Source organism: Durotheca rogersii (genome assembly GCF_024521655.1).
Source record: "Durotheca rogersii strain YMJ 92031201 chromosome Unknown GGS23scaffold_25, whole genome shotgun sequence".
In the NCBI taxonomy this organism is placed as follows: Eukaryota; Fungi; Ascomycota; class Sordariomycetes; order Xylariales; family Xylariaceae; genus Durotheca; species Durotheca rogersii.
Genome location: NW_026251256.1, coordinates 199,390 through 217,738, shown reverse-complemented (window position 1 = coordinate 217,738; position 18,349 = coordinate 199,390). Strand labels below are relative to the sequence as shown.

At 58.2% G+C, this 18,349-nt stretch overlaps 6 protein-coding genes across 6 annotated transcripts; all 6 read right to left on the bottom strand.

Annotated features, from left to right (window-relative positions):
* Positions 1–193: 193 nt before the first annotated feature.
* Positions 194–1,808, bottom strand: GGS23DRAFT_614072 (uncharacterized protein; the record flags this gene model as incomplete). Its single annotated transcript, XM_051520618.1, has 1 exon — positions 194–1,808. The coding sequence occupies exon 1, from the start codon at positions 1,301–1,303 to the stop codon at positions 194–196; it is 1,110 nt and encodes a 369-aa protein (XP_051368940.1). The 5' UTR covers positions 1,304–1,808.
* On the bottom strand, positions 1,590–4,485 carry GGS23DRAFT_581733 (uncharacterized protein). The gene is made up of 3 exons (XM_051517200.1): positions 3,958–4,485; positions 3,733–3,893; positions 1,590–3,671 (listed from the first exon to the last, which is right to left on the bottom strand). Exons 1-3 carry the CDS (start codon positions 4,207–4,209, stop codon positions 2,147–2,149), a joined length of 1,938 nt encoding a protein of 645 aa, XP_051368939.1. The 5' UTR covers positions 4,210–4,485; the 3' UTR covers positions 1,590–2,146.
* A 1,227-nt stretch (positions 4,486–5,712) lies between these two features.
* GGS23DRAFT_240554 (uncharacterized protein) lies at positions 5,713–7,360 on the bottom strand. Its single transcript, XM_051512160.1, has 2 exons — positions 6,832–7,360; positions 5,713–6,764 (listed from the first exon to the last, which is right to left on the bottom strand). Exons 1-2 carry the CDS (start codon positions 7,115–7,117, stop codon positions 5,809–5,811), a joined length of 1,242 nt encoding a protein of 413 aa, XP_051368938.1. The 5' UTR covers positions 7,118–7,360; the 3' UTR covers positions 5,713–5,808.
* A 797-nt stretch (positions 7,361–8,157) lies between these two features.
* On the bottom strand, positions 8,158–9,259 carry GGS23DRAFT_240557 (uncharacterized protein). Its single transcript, XM_051512161.1, has 3 exons — positions 8,901–9,259; positions 8,364–8,689; positions 8,158–8,239 (listed from the first exon to the last, which is right to left on the bottom strand). The coding sequence occupies exons 1-3, from the start codon at positions 8,921–8,923 to the stop codon at positions 8,193–8,195; spliced, it is 396 nt and encodes a 131-aa protein (XP_051368937.1). The 5' UTR covers positions 8,924–9,259; the 3' UTR covers positions 8,158–8,192.
* Positions 9,260–10,877: 1,618 nt separating this feature from the next.
* Positions 10,878–11,435, bottom strand: GGS23DRAFT_240477 (uncharacterized protein). The gene has a single exon (XM_051512159.1). It carries the CDS (start codon positions 11,337–11,339, stop codon positions 11,049–11,051), a length of 291 nt encoding a protein of 96 aa, XP_051368936.1. The 5' UTR covers positions 11,340–11,435; the 3' UTR covers positions 10,878–11,048.
* Positions 11,436–11,503: 68 nt separating this feature from the next.
* GGS23DRAFT_599601 (uncharacterized protein) lies at positions 11,504–15,093 on the bottom strand (the record flags this gene model as incomplete). The annotated part of the gene is made up of 5 exons (XM_051518949.1): positions 11,504–12,649; positions 12,788–12,907; positions 13,010–14,219; positions 14,282–14,472; positions 14,548–15,093. 5 exons carry the CDS (start codon positions 15,091–15,093, stop codon positions 11,504–11,506), a joined length of 3,213 nt encoding a protein of 1,070 aa, XP_051368935.1.
* Positions 15,094–18,349: the final 3,256 nt, after the last annotated feature.

Here is an 18,349-nt window from a genome sequence, read left to right as displayed (position 1 = left end):
AGCAGCACCGCGGAAGATAGGACCGAGAATGGCTAAGAGGGCAATGCTCCGTACCGCGATCGATAGAAATATCATTTTGCATTGTGCCTCGCCACGCGCGCAGCCAGCCCGGGACCGCGCGCGTGCGGATGCTACGTGACCCCGACCCCTTTAACCCCTTCTCCCCCCCGCCCCCCTCCCCTCGCTCGCTCGCTCACCACCTGCCCCCGAGCCCGCTCTCGATCTCGCCAAACACCCCGACGCCCTTGCGCCCCAGCGCCGTGGCCAAGCCCACGGCCGCCGCGCCAGCAGCGCGCATGCGGCGGTACCCAGCCGCGTCGGCGACGCCGCCGACCCCGAGCACGGCCACGTGGCGCGTCGCCGGGTGGGCGTCGAGCCGGCGCCGCAGCGCCGCGACGTTGCCCAGCGCGAGGGGGTGCAGGGGCGCGCCGGCCACGCCGCCGACGCCCGGCGGGTCCTCGCCCGCCTCCTCCTCCTCCTCCTCGTGCCCGTCCCCGTCCGGCAGCAGCACCGGCCGCCACGCCCCCTCCCCCCCCTCCCCCTCCCCCAGCACCAGGCACGCGCCGAGCGTGTTCGTCGCCGTCACGAAGCTCGCCGGGCAGTACTCGTACACGTCTCCGCCGCCCCCGCCGCCGCGCGGGACGCTGCGCAGCGCCGCGGCCAGCATCGCGAACTGGCCCGCGTGCGTGTACGGCGGGGTCTTGACGCCCCAGGGGACGCGCGGGACGCCCTCCGCGGCGGCCGCGGTCGCCGCCGCCGCGACTGCGCCCAGGTACTGCGCGAGCGCGGCGCCGTCGTAGGCGGGCGGCGGCGCGCCGGGGATGTTGGGGCAGCTGAGGTTGAGCTCGAGGGCGAGGGGCGCGGCGGCGGCGGCGGCGAGGCGCGCGACGCGGGCGTACGCGGCCGCGACGTCGGCCGGCGGCCCCGCCACCGACACCACGAACGGCTTGTCGCGGCGCGCGCCGCCGGCCGCCGCCGCCGCCTCCTCGGCCAGGATCGTCGCGATGAACTCCAGGTACCCGTCCAGCGGCACCGGGCTGTACCCCATGTTGTTCACGCTCGCGCTCGCGGCGCCGCCGTCGCCGAAGAACGCGTGCCGGTGCCGCGCGCCGTCGTGCGCGAACCCCGCCCCCCCCCGCGCCACCGCCGTCCGCGTCGTCACGCCCCCCGTCGACGCGCACGCCCGCAGCGCCCGCAGGTCCGCCAGCGTCGTCGCCCACGGGCTCGCCGAGTTCAGCAGCGGCGGGTCGATGCGCAGCGCCGGCGGCCGCTCGTCCCCCGTCTCCTCCGTCCGGGCTTCCATGTGGTTGGTGTCTTGGGCGTTCTCCGTTCGGGGACACAAGTTTGGGGGTGTTGGTCTCCCCCTTTCCCTCTCTCGTATCCTTCTCTTCTGGATAGCTGCACCAGGCTCTCTCTCTCTCTGTGCGTGTGCGTGTATGTATCTGCTGAGAACCTCAGATACGTATCTTAATTCTCGAGGATCCCCGTTCCGGCCTTGACTTGAATCTCTCGGCGAGGGGCCCAAGGGAGAACAGGAGACATAAGTGTGTTACCGCCGGTTCCAAGATGTAGACACATATATACACACATAGACAGGCAAGCAGGTAGGTATTTATTTATAATGACAGCGGGGTCCGAGATAAGAGAGAGATAAGCCAGTCAAGCCGGGCCACCCAATTCCATCTCTTCTCTCCTTTTCCATACAGAAAAATATGCCTAGGTCTATCTATCACTTAGTCAACGTATTGATATGAGTTTATACAAGGGCCGGTAATCTCAGAGATATATCTGATAACGCGTTCCCCCGGCGGGCTGCCGTTGATGTCAAATAGATCGCTACCAAGTTTATATACGCCTTGCTGCCGTGCCGTCATGTTCCCTTCAGAATCTACCGTTGGGACGCGGAGTGGAGACTTCGGCCGAACCAGAATTCTCCTCACTGTCTAGCCGTCACGGCCTTCCTTTCACCTGCTTTTTTCGACTTGAGAATGCGAAGCTGACCAGCTCCATTCATGTAGGGCGCATTCCACGGTTGAAGGACAATCCAATCGAAACAAAAGCTGCCATAATGCCCAATTTTGGAACCGATGGATAGGGCAGTGAAGAAAGGCATAAGTCCGGCGACAGCTGAGACCCGCATGCTTCTTCAACCGCAATGTCGACTCCCCGTACTCATCAATGTAATCTTCTGCTTCTTCTTCTTCTTCTTACCACCGCCACCACCAGTGCCAGTCCCGTCGCTTGGGCCGGCGCTATCAGCGTCGAGGTTGAGAGCCTCCATATGTACCCCCAGGAATTCTTCCGCTTTGAGCCATCCGTCGTGGACTTCGCGCTCCGGCACAGGGGCCAATTCGGGCGACGCAGGAATTGCCCGCGTTCCCCATACGGTCTTCGAGGTCGACGGACTGGTCGACATTTCCGCTAGGTGCCCGAATCCCGGACGGGGTTTCGGAGGTGTTGTACCAGCTGTGCCTTCCACCGCAACAAGTGGCTGGAAATCATCCGAGTTCATGACAGGTGTAGGCTCAAACCTGCCCTCGTTACTCTCGTCAAAGTGCCGTCGAGTACTGCGACCGATGGCCGAGGCCTCGAGGCGTTCGGCCTGGAGCCTTTCGCGTTCTTCTTGTGCCGCCTTATCGCGATGTAGCTTGCGGCGACGCTCCAAGTCGCCCGAGAACGTTTCCAGGACGTTCGAGTGCACTATGTCCGTCCAGTCGCACTCGAGGAAGCTCACAACGCAACCGTGGGGAAGATGCCCTAGATACTTGGCTCGCTTTCTCAAAGCATCGTCCACCACGTGGCCGGTCGAGATATGTTCGACGCACGGAAGCAGGGTCGAGGGGAAATTTGAGAAATCGCCAAACATAGTCTTCAAAATCCGAATATCTAGAGGCGAAAGATAGAGGTGTGGAGGTGCCGTGTAGAAATAAAACTTTTGGCCGGCCGGCTGCTTCGCTTTGAGGGTGCTCATCGACGATGTCAGCCCCTCGTCGTTCGGCTGGGCCTGCACCTTTTCCTTTGCAGTATTGATGGCATTAATGGCCCGCTGGGTCCAGTCTCCATCCTCAACCCCGAACTGGAATACGTCTTCCTGTGCTTGACGCTGCAAGTCCTCTACCTCCCTATCGTACTGGCTCACGAGGTAGCTGCTTGTTCCCTTCATGATCCGAGCATAATCCATCACGTTAGCGGCGAAGTGCCAAGGAATGTCTTCTCCCAAGTTTGCTACGTCCGGGCCTCCTTCGTTCGGAAGAGCCAGGGTAGATTTCGAGTCGCGCACCATCAACCTTAGCACGACGTCTTGCCCTGGCGTCGGCAGAGGGTTCTCTTGACCGGCGTAAAAGCGCACCGGCTTGATCTCGGAGAGTCGGAACGAATCTTCGCAAATAGGGCATTTCTTCCATCGCACCTCCTTTCGCGGGTTCGGCTCGTCGTCATTCGTCGAGTTCATAAAACGCAGCAGACACGGTAAGCAGAATATGTGGCCGCAACGCGCCATTCGTGGCGCCACCGGGTCGGAGAGGCAGATGGGGCACGAGGTGCTCTGGGACTCAGCAGAGGCGATTATCTGGAGCACATCGGACCACTCGAGATACTTATCGGCGTCGACAGCTTGGGATGAGTAGTCCCCGGTCGGCGAAACCACGAAACGATAGTTGGCGTGAACGAACCTAAGCCCGTCTATCAGCACACGAACGCGACGACTCCATAGATGGGGTATAGAATACGCACCTAGCCTTGTCGACCGAGTGGCTACCAGAGCCCGGTCCCCAAGTGGGGTGTCTGCGATTTGACCTTGGGTAGTCGTGATAGTGGCGCGCGGAGACGGAGTAGTTCAGAAGGTGGGTGATAGAGGTCTGCCCTCGGCGGCTTGAGGCGTTTCGGATGGCCCGCTGCCCCAGCTAATTAGCGGCTCACCTCGCCGAGAAGCGATCGCGGCGATTGAGGGTTGCTTACGATCTCGTCCATCGCGTCATCCTCGTCCGGCTGGCCAGCGTCTCTCAATGGCCTTCGCTGGTTCCGGTGCTGCTTCCTCAACCCTTGTCCCTTCCTCGGCGCCGAATTCGGGGATGACAGGTTCGACGGGCCGGAGCGGCGGGAGTTGGACTCGAAGCTCGCGGTGGGGACGGAGATGGGTTGGGAGCTCGGGGCATGCGGCGTCGAGGACGATAGGGATTTGCCTCCCAGATTCGACGGGCCAGAGCTCATGATGAACGTAGCCGCGGAGGTAAAGAGGGCTTGGCCGATGGCGACGACAACGGCTCGACAGCATCCAGGTGATGGTGCGTATTGGTCAGCAGGAAGACACGGGGGAGTAAAGAGTAGGTGTTGATGAGAACAACGGTCCACCCATCAAGCACAGTATCGAGCTCGAAATAGTTTAACAGCGACGAAGCGGTTCGGTTGTCAATCGGCCGGCGATTTGAGGGGTCCGGAATGGACGGGACCCCGGAACGCTGCTGGTGTCAGGAAGGAGATCGCGGGAGAGGGCTCGAAGAAGAGGGGAGGACAACGGGAAGTCCGCAAGTACATAAGTAGGAAGAGTCACCCGGCAGCCAGGCGGGGCATCGCCCCAGCACGATATTGCAACTGTCATCATCCGCGCGACAGTGGCAGCCGAGTGGCAGCCGAGTGGCAGGTCCTTCCCCCATCGGAACAATTTAGGTACATATCAGTACCTCTCCTAGCCAAGATCCCCGCCCAGACCCGCAGAGAATAAAGTAGATTCAGGTACCGAAGTTCTGTCCATCCAGGTATTGTGCCTTCGACTTGGCACAGGTACCTACCTAGGTACCTACCTGTACCTCAGCAACTGCCTTCCATTGCATGGATGGATGATTCAATTAGGTGGGAATCTTGCGTACCTTTCTATATAGGTACCTAAGGTACCTGCAACTACCTGCCCCTTAGTGCTTCTGGGCAAGTACATAATCTAACCTATCTTACATATGCAACTATCCGTTTAAGCCGACGGGCAGATCCCCTATACACCTACACCTAAGGTGATATCATACCGTAAGTGCCCTGCGAGGGACATATAGGTAGGTATATATCTACCGTATAGAAATACCATCGGTAGCCAGTAACCGACCAAGCATCTGGACAGGGAGAATAGAAGTGCATCATTGCTTTCGAAGGAAGACACCGCAACTGTCTATTTTAGAGCTAATTTTCTTCACCCAAAACTACCATCACTACCCGCCCCGGAAGACTCGTTCAACATCCAGTCATGTATTCACGTCTATACCCTTCTCCATTAAACCCGTCGATTGGCCGTCCTCCCCCCTATCCGCATACATACCCCCGTCCTCGATCCTGAATTATCTCCGACCTTAGACGATATCGATATGGCCCGATATGGCAGAGAGGAAGCAGCAGCCACCATGCCGAGCGAGAGGCAGAGCAAGAGAGGAAGAGAGAGAGAGAGAGAGAGAGAGTTCCCAGATACGTAATAATAACTCGTTACCAAAAGCGGAAAGGAAAAAAGAGACAAGCTACAACAAAGTAACGAAGCCAACCCGGACCGTGCAGAGCCGGATCGACCCCTTATCGGAACAGTGCGCAAGGAACGTCCCCGAGCCTCCCGATAGCGAATGCCGAGTGAACCGGATATCATCTAGGTATGTACATTGAGACGTTCGACAGAAAACGTGACTCATCCCGCCGTCGGCACCCTGCCGCAATGAGTCGGCGCAACATGGGGAATCATAAGCTTCGAAGAAAAGGAATTAGGGAGAAAAAGGAAAAGGCCGGAAAGGAGCCGGGATCGAGGTGGGTAAAAGAGATAAGACAGCGAGCAGCAGGCCCTCACTTGTGGGAGAACCTGCTCTTCACCCTGCCAAATATAGCGCTGAGTCGGTTCTTCCTCTTCTTCTTTTCCGACGCTCCCGAGCTGTCACCTGCCTTGTCACCGGCCTCGGTAGCCGCCTCGGTCGGCTTCGCCGCCGAGTCGGATGCGGCTGCCTCAGCTGGGGCAGCTGGCTCAGCGGTGGTGCCGTTGGTGGCGGCCGGCTCTGCGGCCGGCTTATCCCCCGCCACCGCCGCCGTCGGCTCAGTTTCGACCTCGGGGGCTTCAGCCTCCGCTGGCTTGGCCTCAGCGGGGTTAGCTTCCGCCGGCTTAACCTCCTTCAACAGCTCGGCCTCGACCGCCTTCTTCTCTTCAACGGCTTCAGTGTTCGCCGCGGCCTCCGGTTCCTTTCCAGCTTCGGCGATCGATTGCTTGACCTCGGCAGGTACTTCGGGCGAGACCTCCTTCTGAGTCTCCTCCTTGCTCGCGCTGGCGATCACCTCTCGAACTGACTCAGGGAGATTCTCCTTAATCGACTCGGGAAGCTTTGCGGCTGCTTCGACGGCGGAAGCTTCTGCGCTAGCGACAGCCTCTGTAGCTTTCTCGACAACAGTATCTTTAGCAGCCACCGCGCCAGCGACGGCAGCGACGGCGGCAGTGCCCACAGCTGCGGCCACGGCCGAAACCGAGTCAGCAGCTTCGTCGGCGGTGACAGCTTTCTCGGCCTTGTCGGCGCCCTGGCCGGCGGTACCTTCGGAGGCAGCGGGTGCCTCCTTCACCTTCTCGAGAAGCTCACTCTCCACGGCCGCCTTCTCCTCGACCTCTTCGGGGACGGCGCTAGCCTCGGGGTCGGCTCCGGCCTTCTCCTGGCTCTCCTTCACCACCTCGGGAACCTTGGTCTCGATTGGTGCGCTCGCCGCCAGCGCAGCCGTGGTAGATTCCGGCGCGGCCGAGGACAGGATCACCGGGGGGCCGCCTTGGAACCCAGTCAACTAGAGTCCCACCTCGACAGAAACAAATAAAAACACGGCAGGACCGCTTACCTGGAAGAGCATCACTCTTCTCATACGACTCGGGGTCTAGCTTGACGTTGTCGGTGGCACCTGCGGTGGTGAGGCTCTCGGGGATCTTCTCGCCCGGCGTAAGCTGGATCGGATTGATGGCGCCGACGGCAGCAGGGAACGGGTTCACGCTGAAATCGCCACTCTTCTCGGGTTCCGAGGCGGGGGCCTGCGGAACCGCGGCGGGCACCTCTGCGTCGGCCTTCTTCTCTAGCGGCGCGCCCGCGGCCAAGGCGGCGGTGGTGGAATCGGGAGAGACTGTGCTCATAATGGCGGCCGTAGCGGGTGCTTCGGTAACGATGCGCTCGGGGGTCAGGATGTTGTTCTCGTTGCCGCCTTCGTCGACTTCTCGCGGCGCCGTGTGATCGATGACCCAATCGCCGTCGACAACAAACTGCAGGATGAGAAAAGAAGAGCGGTCAGCTCACGGTCGCAATCGACAGGCGGGCGGGCCGGGTGAAGGCTTGGTGCTGGATAGTGTGCTCTTGAAAACCCTAACAAGACTAACTATGGGGGGCAGGAGAGAGAGAGAGAGAGAGAGAGAGAGAAAGGGGGGTGGAGAGGGGAAGCGTTGCACAAGGAGTTGAAGATTGCCCGGTAGCGAGAAGTCGATGTAAGTTGTCGACGAGCAGTAGGCAGGGAAGCCCGGCCCAGATAACTGGATTGTCTCGCAACGGGCGGTTCAGAGAAGTCGGGGGGTGGCAGGGCTTCCCCTCAGCAAAAACGAGATCTAGTCAAGACCATTCCAGGTCCGGTTATGATGAGGCCCAGTCCCCACAATGCAGGTGGGGCGCGCTGACAGACCGTCCAAGGATTGGAGCGGATTGGAGCGGCGCCCGAATTTCCTCAGTAGGTAGAGCCTCGAAGGGCCTTGGCGCCAGAGGAACCACAGACCTTCCCAATGAAGAGCGAGAGCCACGGCCGTTTACGACGGGGGGAGCGATGCTTGTATCCCCGTGCGTCTTGCGTTGTGCGCCGAGTTCAGACCTAGGCGCAAAGTGCGATGGTGATATCTCCTGGGATATGTCCAACCCCCCATGCCATTGACCTATCAGCGTCACAGCCCACACCGCTCCGCAGCGTTGGCGGCCACCAATTGCCCGCTTTGCGTCATGCGCAGCTTCAGAGGTTCTATGTTTTGCATCGCGAGACAGAGAGCGGGTCCGGCGAGCTCAACGCTCGGTTGCGCGCACCACTATATATATATGTATAACGACGTGGCGCATCGGACCCAGCGCGCGGGCCAAGGCGATCAAGGGCAATGGGTATTTTAACAAACTCGACGGGTCGCGGCGGCGCGTCGCGAGCCCAGGCCGCAGGACGACGAGGGTCCGTCTAACGGCTTACCCGCAGGGCATAGAACAAATCGCGAGGCAGGTAGGCAGGCAGGGTACCGTAGGAACTCGACATGTCATGGGGGACCAGGGGAGGGGTGGAGGGGGGCGTTGCTGTAGGCATCCCTAGCTAGCGACTATTGCGCAAGCTTGGGAGGCTGACTCGGATCCCGGTACCATCTCTCGTGCGCGCACCCCTCGGCCTGCCAGGCACGAAGCCTTGCGGAAGCGAGAAAGGGAAAGAAGAGAGAGAGAGGAAAAACGAGGGGGCAGGCGAGCTAGCGGGTGAAGGATCCATCACACAATATAAGGCAACCCCAGGTAGTGCGAGAGGACGGCGCGATGTGAAGGCGAGCGAGTTGCAACGAACCTTGTAAAAGATCTTGGCGGAGGCATCCGGCAGCGTCACTGTCTTCTCGAAGTGGTCGCCGACTTTCTCCAGCTTCTCCGTCTTTTTCCAGTCGTCAAACGTGCCCGTCACGTAGACCTCGGAGGCGGGGTGGGCCCTATCAGAAAGAAGAACAGGCAGAGAGAAGCTGGTTAGTCGAGTTCCGACGCCTCGCTGGTCGAGAGAGAGAGAGAGGACACGCGAGATGCGCGCGCGCGCGATTCGCAGAGAGGGAAGGGGAACCGGTGCTGGATCTCCCGGGCGCGCAGCCGCATCGTTGGATCTACGGCATTCTCGGGAAGAGGGATGACACGAAAATCGCCACTCACCACTTGAACAGAAAAGTTCCCATCCTTGGCTCGCCGCAGCACGGGGGATGGGGGGAGGGGGTGTGTGCTAGTGAAGCTCGAGAAGGACGAATTCGACGAGGTTGCGACTAGCAAGATTGGCAAGATGGGTTTGGTTTTCTGCGCTCCGACAACGAAGAGGGACGGGAATAAGATGCGCAGAGATAGTTTGAGACGAGGTGTGCAGTAGGAGTTGGTGGTGGTGGCAGGGAGGCAAGGTGAAGGCGTAGAGAGTAGAAGGGCAAGGTGGACAGACCGGGCGGGCGACAAGGTACATATGCAGATAGGATACATGCACGTATGTGTAGAGATAGGCAGATAGCAGGTGAAAGGGCCTCTGCGCAGGGCGACGCCGCTATCAGGACCCCCCCCCCCCCCGGCCCCACCATAAGGTGTAGATAGCAGGGACAACACTACCTACCTCTCTCCTATGCACCTAACCCACCGCTGCTACGAGGTACCCAAGCCAACTAATAGGTTTCCAGCCTACCTTAGGTACCTACCTAGGTAGGTAGATACTTGGCAGGGAGGCAAGTAAGCGGGAAGCCGGCTGAGCATGTGCTCCCGCCGATAGCGTCAGATACACGATATATGCATACGTTATTGCGTTATCACCGCTCCCACCTCGCTATGAGCAGGTACACGCATACCAGATGGGCAGCCTCTTATCCAAATTACTCAAGAAAAGAAAAACCACGAAAACGACAAGTCGGTGAGGCGACGTCCTACTCACAAACGCCAATTCGCCTCCGTCATAGTATTACCTACCTCTTACACGCGTACAACCCACCTCGCGCTCTCGCGCACACTCCTACTCATACAATCCTTACACACGCACACAGACACGTCAGTGACCGCGCATGTGCTCACTCTGCCCTGCCATGTCCAAGCGCCGCTGGCATAAATCCGCGAACACACCCCCCTGGCTGACCGAGAACCGAGCCCGCGAAAGGCACCGGACTAGGAACGATCGATCGAACCACGGAGGGGGGGGGAGCCTATGATCGGGTCAGCCAGGTTCGCCTTGGCCCAGCTACCTGGGTACCGAGGCACCCGGTCCGTTGGTACTGTTCGAGACAAGTTTATTCCATCTTATCCCGTCCCAGCCGGCCGCCAGCCTCTTCTTTCTCTTCTCTTTTTTTCTCCCTTTTTCTCTCGGTCTCGTATTCCGAGTCCGGGGATGACACCTCCCAGGCAATCGCATAAGGCCATCGTCAGCCTTCCAAGGTACCCCCCCCCCCCCACACACTGTCCATTCCAAAGCTCCGTCTCGTCACACGCGAGAACAAAGGACGGATTGTCCTCTTCTTCTTCTCCTTTGCCACTTGTCGGTGTCAGATGAGACCTCGCTCGTCTTCTCTTCCCTTCTCTTTTTTTTTGTCAGACGGGTAGGTACTTGTTCTCGTGGTCGCGTGACGACAGAGCACCTCATATATTTGCTGTTAGCTGGCTTTCGAGTCTCACTACGAGGTACATACCCTACAAACGAGTCCCTAACCTACCTCTAGGTACGTAGGAGGTAGGTACCTAAACCCTCCTTTATAGGGGACAATACAATCGAGCACAGCTACAAGAGAGAAGAGGCATGTCTGCCCCTAAGCCACGGGGTATGTCAAATTGCTGCAAATCTAATTGCTTAGCCCATGATATCGCATGATCTCCAGTATGTCCCCCACGGTCCCAAGATGCCTCCCCATCTAGTGTGTAATAATATAACAGTACATCTTCGTTTCCATCGCATCGTGAACCGTCCCTAAGCAAACTTGTGCCGTGTATGTGCCCTCCCATGTGCGCGCGGCCGTGTGCTCGTAAAGAGAAAGATGGTTTCGCTTAAAGGGAGAAAGCAAATGATTCTGAACTCGCCCCAAGGCCATTCCGACATATCCCAAAAGGAAGAAAAAAAAGTAGGGAATCCCAAATGATGAAGAATAAGGAAGGAAAGGAGGGTATTGAAAATGGCTCCCCCAGTATATCGTAAGGAATCAACGCGTAGCTTTGGCTGGTAATGCAAATAACTTCCCCTCCCCCTTTTCGCGGGGAAAAGGGGAGGGCGGGGGGGAATCACCCTCTCCCAACGTTCCTTGGGAAAACAGTACACATGTATCTCTCTGCGCCTTGCTTTCCCCCCCCCTATAAACCCACCGGTCTATACCTATACATCAGGAATGATTCGAGCAGAAAATGCAGAGAGACAGGGTAGGAGAGACAGCGAATAATGGAGACAGGCGGACAGAGATACCGAGATAGGGGAAGGAAGAGGATAGAACTCGAGAAAGTTATAAATAAAAGCATTAAAAGGAAACATGAGAATGGAAAATAAGTAGAAAAAAAGGAATAAAAAAGAGAATAAAAACACAGCCGAGAAGAGGAAGTGGAAAAGGAAAATAATAGTACAGGAAGAGAATGGGAAACCGAAACCATACCACCGTCCTCTCATCGCATGATATCCTAAGCTTTGTCTCTTCCTCTTTCCCTCTCTCGCTCTTTCTCTACTCCTCTTTGTTTTTCGGTATTTTTTATTCTTTTTTTTTTTCCCCTCTCACGCACACACACACTCTCTCTCCTTGCATCCCCCTTTTCTTCCTCTAGATCCATTTGTCGCCGGCGCGCTCTTCAAGTTTCGCGAGCGTGCCCGCGGCGTCGACGAGCAGCCGGCTCTTTCGCCCGACAGCCTCGCTCTCGAGCCGCCTTCGCACCATGCCGACCACGCTTATCGCCTCCCGTCGTCCCCGCAGCTGTAATAGCTTCTCCGTTCCTAGGCTCGACACCGTCTTCAACCATTGCATCGCTTCCTGCTCTCCCCTGGGATTGTGGTAGTGAGAAGAAGCGCCGACGGGGTCGAAGCAGGATCCGCAGCCCCGGGTCGAAGTCGCCCGCTGGCTGAGTGCCCAGCAGATGAGCGTGCATACGTACATGGCCCAATAGTCGGAGATGTCCGACATGTTCCAATTTCTATCCCGGTATTGCCCATTGTTGTAGTTGTCGTTGCGGCCATCAAGATGCGAAGGTGAGTCTGCGCCGTCTAGAGTATTGCGATGGCCGTGGGCGGCGCCGGGATCAAGGAAAGTCAGGAGAGCTTTGGCAGCGAAACCGGCGGCGGTGGCGGCGTGAGAGCTACCGCACCAGACCTGGAGCTGCTTCTTGTGTTGTTGGTAGACCTCGTCAAATGCCACCTTCTTCGAGAAGAGCCAGGTGTCGCCGCTGACCGCGAGAAGGTCGTGGAGGGGAGTGTAGTGCAATGCTAGGTAAGTGTTGGCGACGGCTGATCCCGGGAAGAGGCTGCTGAAGCGCTCGACGGGAGCTTCGTCTATTTCTCTCGACGGGTCGAGTACCGACGGGTCATGGCGTTTGGGTAGGCGGAGGGCTTCCGAAGCTAGAAACACGGCGCGGTCGAGGGGTGGCGCGCCGGCTATCTGTTCCGCGGTGAGCGGCGCGTCGGATAGATGGGCTGGTTCCGCGTTGGCTGGCCTCGTGGCGAGGCGGACCTCCCATTCTTCCGGTGTTCGGGCGGCCCAGAGATCCTCGGTAGGCCGAATTAGGGGAATCAGAGGTTTTGATATAGGAAATTGTCGCATCAAGTGTTGTTCATAATACACGGATGTGTGAGCATCCAAAAGAAAGCAAGCCGCCAAGAGTCTGCGCTGTGACTCGGTATCGATCCATTCGTTCCATTGTTCATCGCGTGTTGAAGCATCAAGGATAAGCGTGTCCGGCGCTGAAAAGTTGACCACCTGTGACGATAAAGACGTTGAGTACGGGTGACATTGGCCAGTAGAAGATAAAACAAAACCAAAGAGAGGAAGATCCTGAATAGCAGTAGAGTATATGAGAGAATCGACAAAAGTAGGAGAAGAAGACCGGGCACTCACCCTCGAGTATAGCGACTGGAAGGGCTCCGATGCGTGTCTCTGCACACTCCGTCCGCGAAACCGAGCGTAAAACTCGCAAAGGAGGATCGCTTGCATGATCTGGAGGTCCCACTGCGTGCACTGCGTATATCGGGTTAGTAAAGCCCCCCCGCACGAAAAAAAAAAAAAAAAAAAGGACAAGCCGCCCGGGAAGCGGTTGGGCGAGGGGTGTTGGAGACTTACTAGGTTGGCCTCCTTCCAGGCGAATTCATGCAATTCCTTGCCGATGATGCGATCCTCCCTACCTTGGAGGAACTGCGTGGCCACGGCAGCCATGGCGCAACGCAGCACCTCGTTGGCAGCGGCTTTGGCGCTTGCGCGGTGGATCAGCGGATAGAGTGTGTCGAAGCGCTTCCAGTATACGTCAAGGTATTTGGGGATGGCGTTCCGGACGTGCGGTGCCAGGGTGTTCGCCGTTAGAAGGGTGGCACCCTGGAGTGACCCAAGGAAGACTGCCGTACCCTTCCGGCGAGATCCCGTGGATGCTGCGTCGGGAAATGATGCGGCGGCAACGGTGACTAGATTTTCAGTCGGTTGAGCGGCCAGCGAGATAATCGGTGGGGTCGGACTACGAACTGAAGAATAGTGGTGGTAGGGCTGGGTTTGCTCGACGAAAGAATGATCGTCCGAGAGCATGGACAAGCCCAGCGCCTGGTCGAAGCTTGGCGAGGGAAAGAAGGGCGCTACCGAGGTAGCGATAGCTTCAAGCCCGCCACCCGGGCTGTTGAGGCTATGCGAGCCGCCGGACGAGTAGAGACCAGGGCCCGGCCAGTCTGACGTCGGAGACTCGCGCCCTCGGGTGAAATTTCTCCTCTGGTTGTAACCCACTTCCGAAGGCGTAGAGTAGGGACTTTCAGAGGCAGACGATGGCCAGGGAGACCCGTCGTGACCAGTAGGAAGAAGGCCCGGAGGAAAACTGTTGTCGGGGATGGTCAAGGCAGGTAGATTCGCGGTCAACACCCCCGTCTCCATGAAGGGGTAGGCAGGCGACGACGTGCGAGGTTCGAAGCCTAGCCCATAGCCAGTGCCTGTGACCGGAGAGCCCCCGACGCCCGAAGTCTGGTCGCTGATGAGGACGTATCTGCTGTGAGAAGAGGCGCCCGGGCTGGCCTGGTAACTGTTGTCTGATCGGCCATGCTGGGGGGACATCGGGGCCTGTCCGCTTCCGCCGCGCTGGTTTCCCATCGGCTGGTAGGAGGGCAAGCTGCCCGGATAGCCAGCGCTCGACGAGATATCAGACGATCCGGGCATACCGGAGCGGGAACCCGAGCCCCCACTCATCGAAGAAGGATCGTGCGGCAGATAGCTCAAGCCTGGCGAGTTTCCATCATCTAGCGGGGCGGACGTCGGCCGGCTACCTCCTGCACTCGTGCCCCTCTTGTCATCCTGGTCGCTATAATATCCCATCAGCCTCTGCGGACGCCGGAACTCACCCTCGTCCACCGGTCAACTTACTGTCGGTGAGCGTGACGCTGGAGCAAGTCAGCTCGATAGAAGGCCTTGTCACAACCGGGATAGGTGCACGAGTATCCGGGAGTCGCGTGACTCAGCTGGTGGCGCCTGGAGCGGACGGTTAGCAGCGCGCTAGCGGGATCACTCCTATCTCTGGGAAACACTCGCCTGAGATGCTCTGCCCTCGTGAACGTCTAGTGTGTGTTGGTGCTGTGGTTAGCCTCCGGCGGCACTCTCGACTTATAACACGCCAGAAGCGGCTCACTCACCTTGCTACACTCGGTACAGGTATGGACGGGCATGCCCTTCTTCGCTCGGCTAACCCGGCCAGTGATGGGGGTTAGCTTCAGCGGGATGTTTCCGTCTCCCATGGCGTTGCCCATCGGTCTCGAGGGCATGCTAGACGGGGAGAGGCCCCTCCCCGAGGAGGAGGCCTGGGCGTGGCTCCCGTAACCGCTGGGGTCCATCGGCTCGGAACTAGCAGTAGCACTCCGCCCACTAACAGAGGCGGGCCGGGTGGAAGACGACGAGGCGGGCGGTGGTGCTAGCGGTGTTGCTGTCGTGGACAAGGATGGCGACGAAGAGGACGCGGTAACGGTGGGCTTGGATGAACGGCTTAAGGGGCCGCGGCGTCTCGTTGAGGCTGAAGCTAGTCTATCGTCCTGGTCTTTAAGCTTCTCGTGGCTCGACGTTCCCGCACGGGAAGGATCGTGACTACGAGACGACCCCGGAGGGACGGAGCCTCCACGATTCTTATCCACCCGAGGGGCGTCCTCTTCGTCGACCATGTCCATGATGAACTCCAGACTAGTCATGGCTGCAGAGGCTCAAAATGGAAGCACGACAAACTTAGTAATCGCACAGCCCTGCAAGTCGAGATATATAAAGAGTATAGGTAGTGATGGAAATAGCCACGAGGGGGTAAGACCAAGATATCTAAAGAAACAAGGGGGTGGTTCTGTAAACGGCTGCTTTAAGGCTATAGCAGATCTCAGCCTTCTAACTGGGCGGCAGGAGGTTGGTCGAAGAGAGAGAGAGGTATGTGTGTGTGTGTGTGGTGAATTAGCATATCCGTCTGCGATGAAACGGAAGATGCCAACAGCAGAGCGGGAGGGAGTAGGTAGGCTGAGCGGCATTGCTATATTGAGAGTAGGAAAGGGCCGAAAGGCGCTGGCAGGAGAGCAGAGAGGGCATGGAGAGCAGACGCGAGTGAGGTCGACCGAAAGAGGGAGCGAGAGAGAGAGAGGTGTTGAGCGTGTGTGGTGTGTGTGTGTGTGTGTGTGTCCGTCCGTTACGGCTAAGGCAGGCTGGCTTGGGTCAGATCGAGTCCCAGTTCCACCTACGGGTACCTAAGGGCGACCCATGCAGCCCACGTCGAAGTCGTCGGCAGGTACCCTGTACCTCGACACGCAAGCAGGTAACACAGCACAGCGTCAGCGTCAGGCAGTACAGGATACCGACGCGCACAGGCGGGCGGGCAGGAGGCGGACAGGAGGCGGCAGCGTACTGCTGTACATGCAGGCAGGCCTGGCAAGCCGGTATCTGGCTACACTGCTGGTACCTCTGCCTGCGCACTGCATGCATGTCCCATATATACATGTACCTCCGTACACGCCTTATGTACAGGAACATGCGCAGGTTGTGCAAGGATGTGAGGTAGCCCCTGTCATCAGCTGGAGCGGCCGCATGGGTCCCCGAAGACAGACGAGGTCGCGCGACATGCAAGGCACTACTCCCCTAATGGTGGCTCATCTCGGGCACGCCTCACGTACTCTACCATAGAGGTGCGCACAACGCAAGGAGCAGATTGCACACCTACCTACACTTACCTCTACCTCCGACTTGCCGTGTGCAGCGAGACAGCCAGGTACATCGGGGCGCCGCCGTCTCCCTCGTGTGCGGGCAACCAACGTGCCCGACGTGGGTGCGATACGTAGCAGGTGGCCGATCCCCCAGGTAGACGGGTGCAAGTCAATCGGTGGGCAGATACCTGAGGCTAGGCAGGGCAGGGCAGGGCGCGGCAGGGCAACGGCAGGGCACGCAACCTGTCATTACTGCCTGGAGGGCTAGGTAGGTTAGGTACCTAAGATAGGTAGCAGGTAGCTCAGGTGCTCAGGGACAAGGTACTTTGCGGCAGGAGAGGGGAATAACAACATCATCAGGCCAGCGATGTGGGTATGAAAGTCACTCTTATTTGCTCGTTGTCTTATTCCCTCCTCTCAACGCATGTGCATTGGGTAGTTGGGTAGGGAACGTCCTGCAAGTGTAGGTACTGGATTGTATCCGGCAGACTGGATCGTGCCAGGAGTGCCATAATTAGCAGGAGCATAAGGAACCCCCCCCCTGGATAAGCAGGGCAAGCCACCACGCGGTCGAATACTAAGTGAGCATGCCGGTAATTGTTGAGGGAAGCACCGTGTAGGAGGTAGCTAGTATTGGGTATGAGAAGACGTTTATTCGTATAGAGACGCGCTCGCGCTGTAATTTCAGCATAGTTTCTTTCTCTCTCTTTTTTTGTTCTGTTTCGCTCTCTCTCTCTCGCTCCTTTCCTCCGTCGTTACTCGGGAGCATCCCATCACAACCCCTGCCAGGTTGGGGCACGGTTTGGTGAATTCGATCATCACCGCTCCGTGGTTGGTTGCGCGGAGGACGATGGGGAAAGAGAGGAACCACGGATCAACCTCTAACAAGCGACAGAGGCCAACCAAGGGGGCGCAGCTAGCGCAAATGTGCTCTGCAGGCGAGGCGCCCCCGTAACTCAGCAGGATGCCAGGAGCGTGTGGTGGGATGCGCCTGTGCTCTCTCCCTAGAACGGAAACAAGAAGGAAAATAAGACCCATAACCGGTCTGCCGTGTGCGTACCAACGCCGTCGGATCCGTTATCGTCTGGGAGGGTATCACGACAGACACCGGCACATTGTTTCCTCCCAGTTCGCCTTGGCGGGCGGTACAGAGATATCTCGACTCCTGGGGCGGTAGACCGAGAGTCCTCGCCGCAGGGTTTAGTCCCAGCCAGTCCGCTGCCCCAGACTCCGCACGTTATCAGCGAAAGCACGCACAGCACCACTCGCCGAAGACACTATTCCGAGAGCGTCGCAGAAACTTGCTGCCCTATACATAGACAGACATGGGAACAGCGAATGGTCAAGCGGCAGAAGCCCCAGGTATCCATCACATTGTTAAAATAGAAGAGAAGGGATGGAGAGTATCAAAAAGCTGATGGCTTACCTGGTAGGTAGGCACCAGTTTGGAGAACCGGCCGAGAGACTCAGTTCAGAGATTCGAACGGGCTACATTGCATAGACGTGCATGCATACATGCATAGGTATACATGCTACGAGGCAGGATATGCATACCAACATATGTATGCAGGCATACACACACGCACGCATGGCCCTCGCTGATCAGCAAGTTCGATGAAAAAGAGTTGGAGGCCAAACCGGTCCCCCCCCGACCGACCCCTTAGTGATCTTCCCCGGAATTTCCTCATCATGGCACAGGGGGCGCCAGACCTCTATGCGTTTGGAAACAACCGGAGAAGGGTGTTGATAGGGCGCCCAGGACGTGCTCTGTCCCGTCGTCGCCCTCTCTCTCTCTCTCTCTCTCTCTCTCTCTCTCTCTCTCTCTCTCTCTCTCTCTCTCTCTCTCTCTCTCTCTCTCTCTCTCTTCTCCACGTTTCGAACAGACACCTGCAATGCCATACATGCATATCCCTCTACCTAAGGCCCGCATCAACATCGAGAGGAGCTGTGTACATTGTGTACGCAGGTGCATAGGTACCTAGGTAGGCATGAAGAAGAGCAACCCCGGGCGCCTTCGTAAAGCACGGCCCGCAGCAGGACAAGGGGGGTCGGGTGGATTGCTGGTCGAATCCTTTGCTCATACAGGGCTTCAAGGTGCCTCCAGCACCGCCATTGGCCCTTCGCTTCCAGCTCGCCCCGTGGCGTGGCCGGGGTGGACAAAGTACCAGATACTGCGCACGGGGGGGGGGGGCTTAGACGGGCGCCAGCAGGCCTAATTGGACACGACTCGCTGATAACTCCACCGTAAGGCGATGCTATTAATAACTTA

Bases quoted from the DNA above. Each gene is read 5' to 3' on its own strand.
- GGS23DRAFT_581733 (XM_051517200.1), bottom strand. From the start codon at position 4,209: ATGAGCTCTGGCCCGTCGAATCTGGGAGGCAAATCCCTATCGTCCTCG. The intron at 3,894-3,957 runs GTAAGCAACCCT...TAGCTGGGGCAG, and splicing joins ATGACGCGATGGACGAGATC to CGGGCCATCCGAAACGCCTC. The intron at 3,672-3,732 runs GTGCGTATTCTA...AGACGGGCTTAG, and splicing joins CACTCGGTCGACAAGGCTAG to GTTCGTTCACGCCAACTATC.
- GGS23DRAFT_240554 (XM_051512160.1), bottom strand. From the start codon at position 7,117: ATGAGCACAGTCTCTCCCGATTCCACCACCGCCGCCTTGGCCGCGGGC. The intron at 6,765-6,831 runs GTAAGCGGTCCT...CTGGGTTCCAAG, and splicing joins GAAGAGTGATGCTCTTCCAG to GCGGCCCCCCGGTGATCCTG.
- GGS23DRAFT_240557 (XM_051512161.1), bottom strand. From the start codon at position 8,923: ATGGGAACTTTTCTGTTCAAGTG. The intron at 8,690-8,900 runs GTGAGTGGCGAT...TCTTTCTGATAG, and splicing joins GGAACTTTTCTGTTCAAGTG to GGCCCACCCCGCCTCCGAGG. The intron at 8,240-8,363 runs ATGGTACCGGGA...TTCCTACGGTAC, and splicing joins GAGGGGTGCGCGCACGAGAG to CCTGCCTGCCTACCTGCCTC.
- GGS23DRAFT_240477 (XM_051512159.1), bottom strand. From the start codon at position 11,339: ATGGTTTCGGTTTCCCATTCTCTTCCTGTACTATTATTTTCCTTTTCC.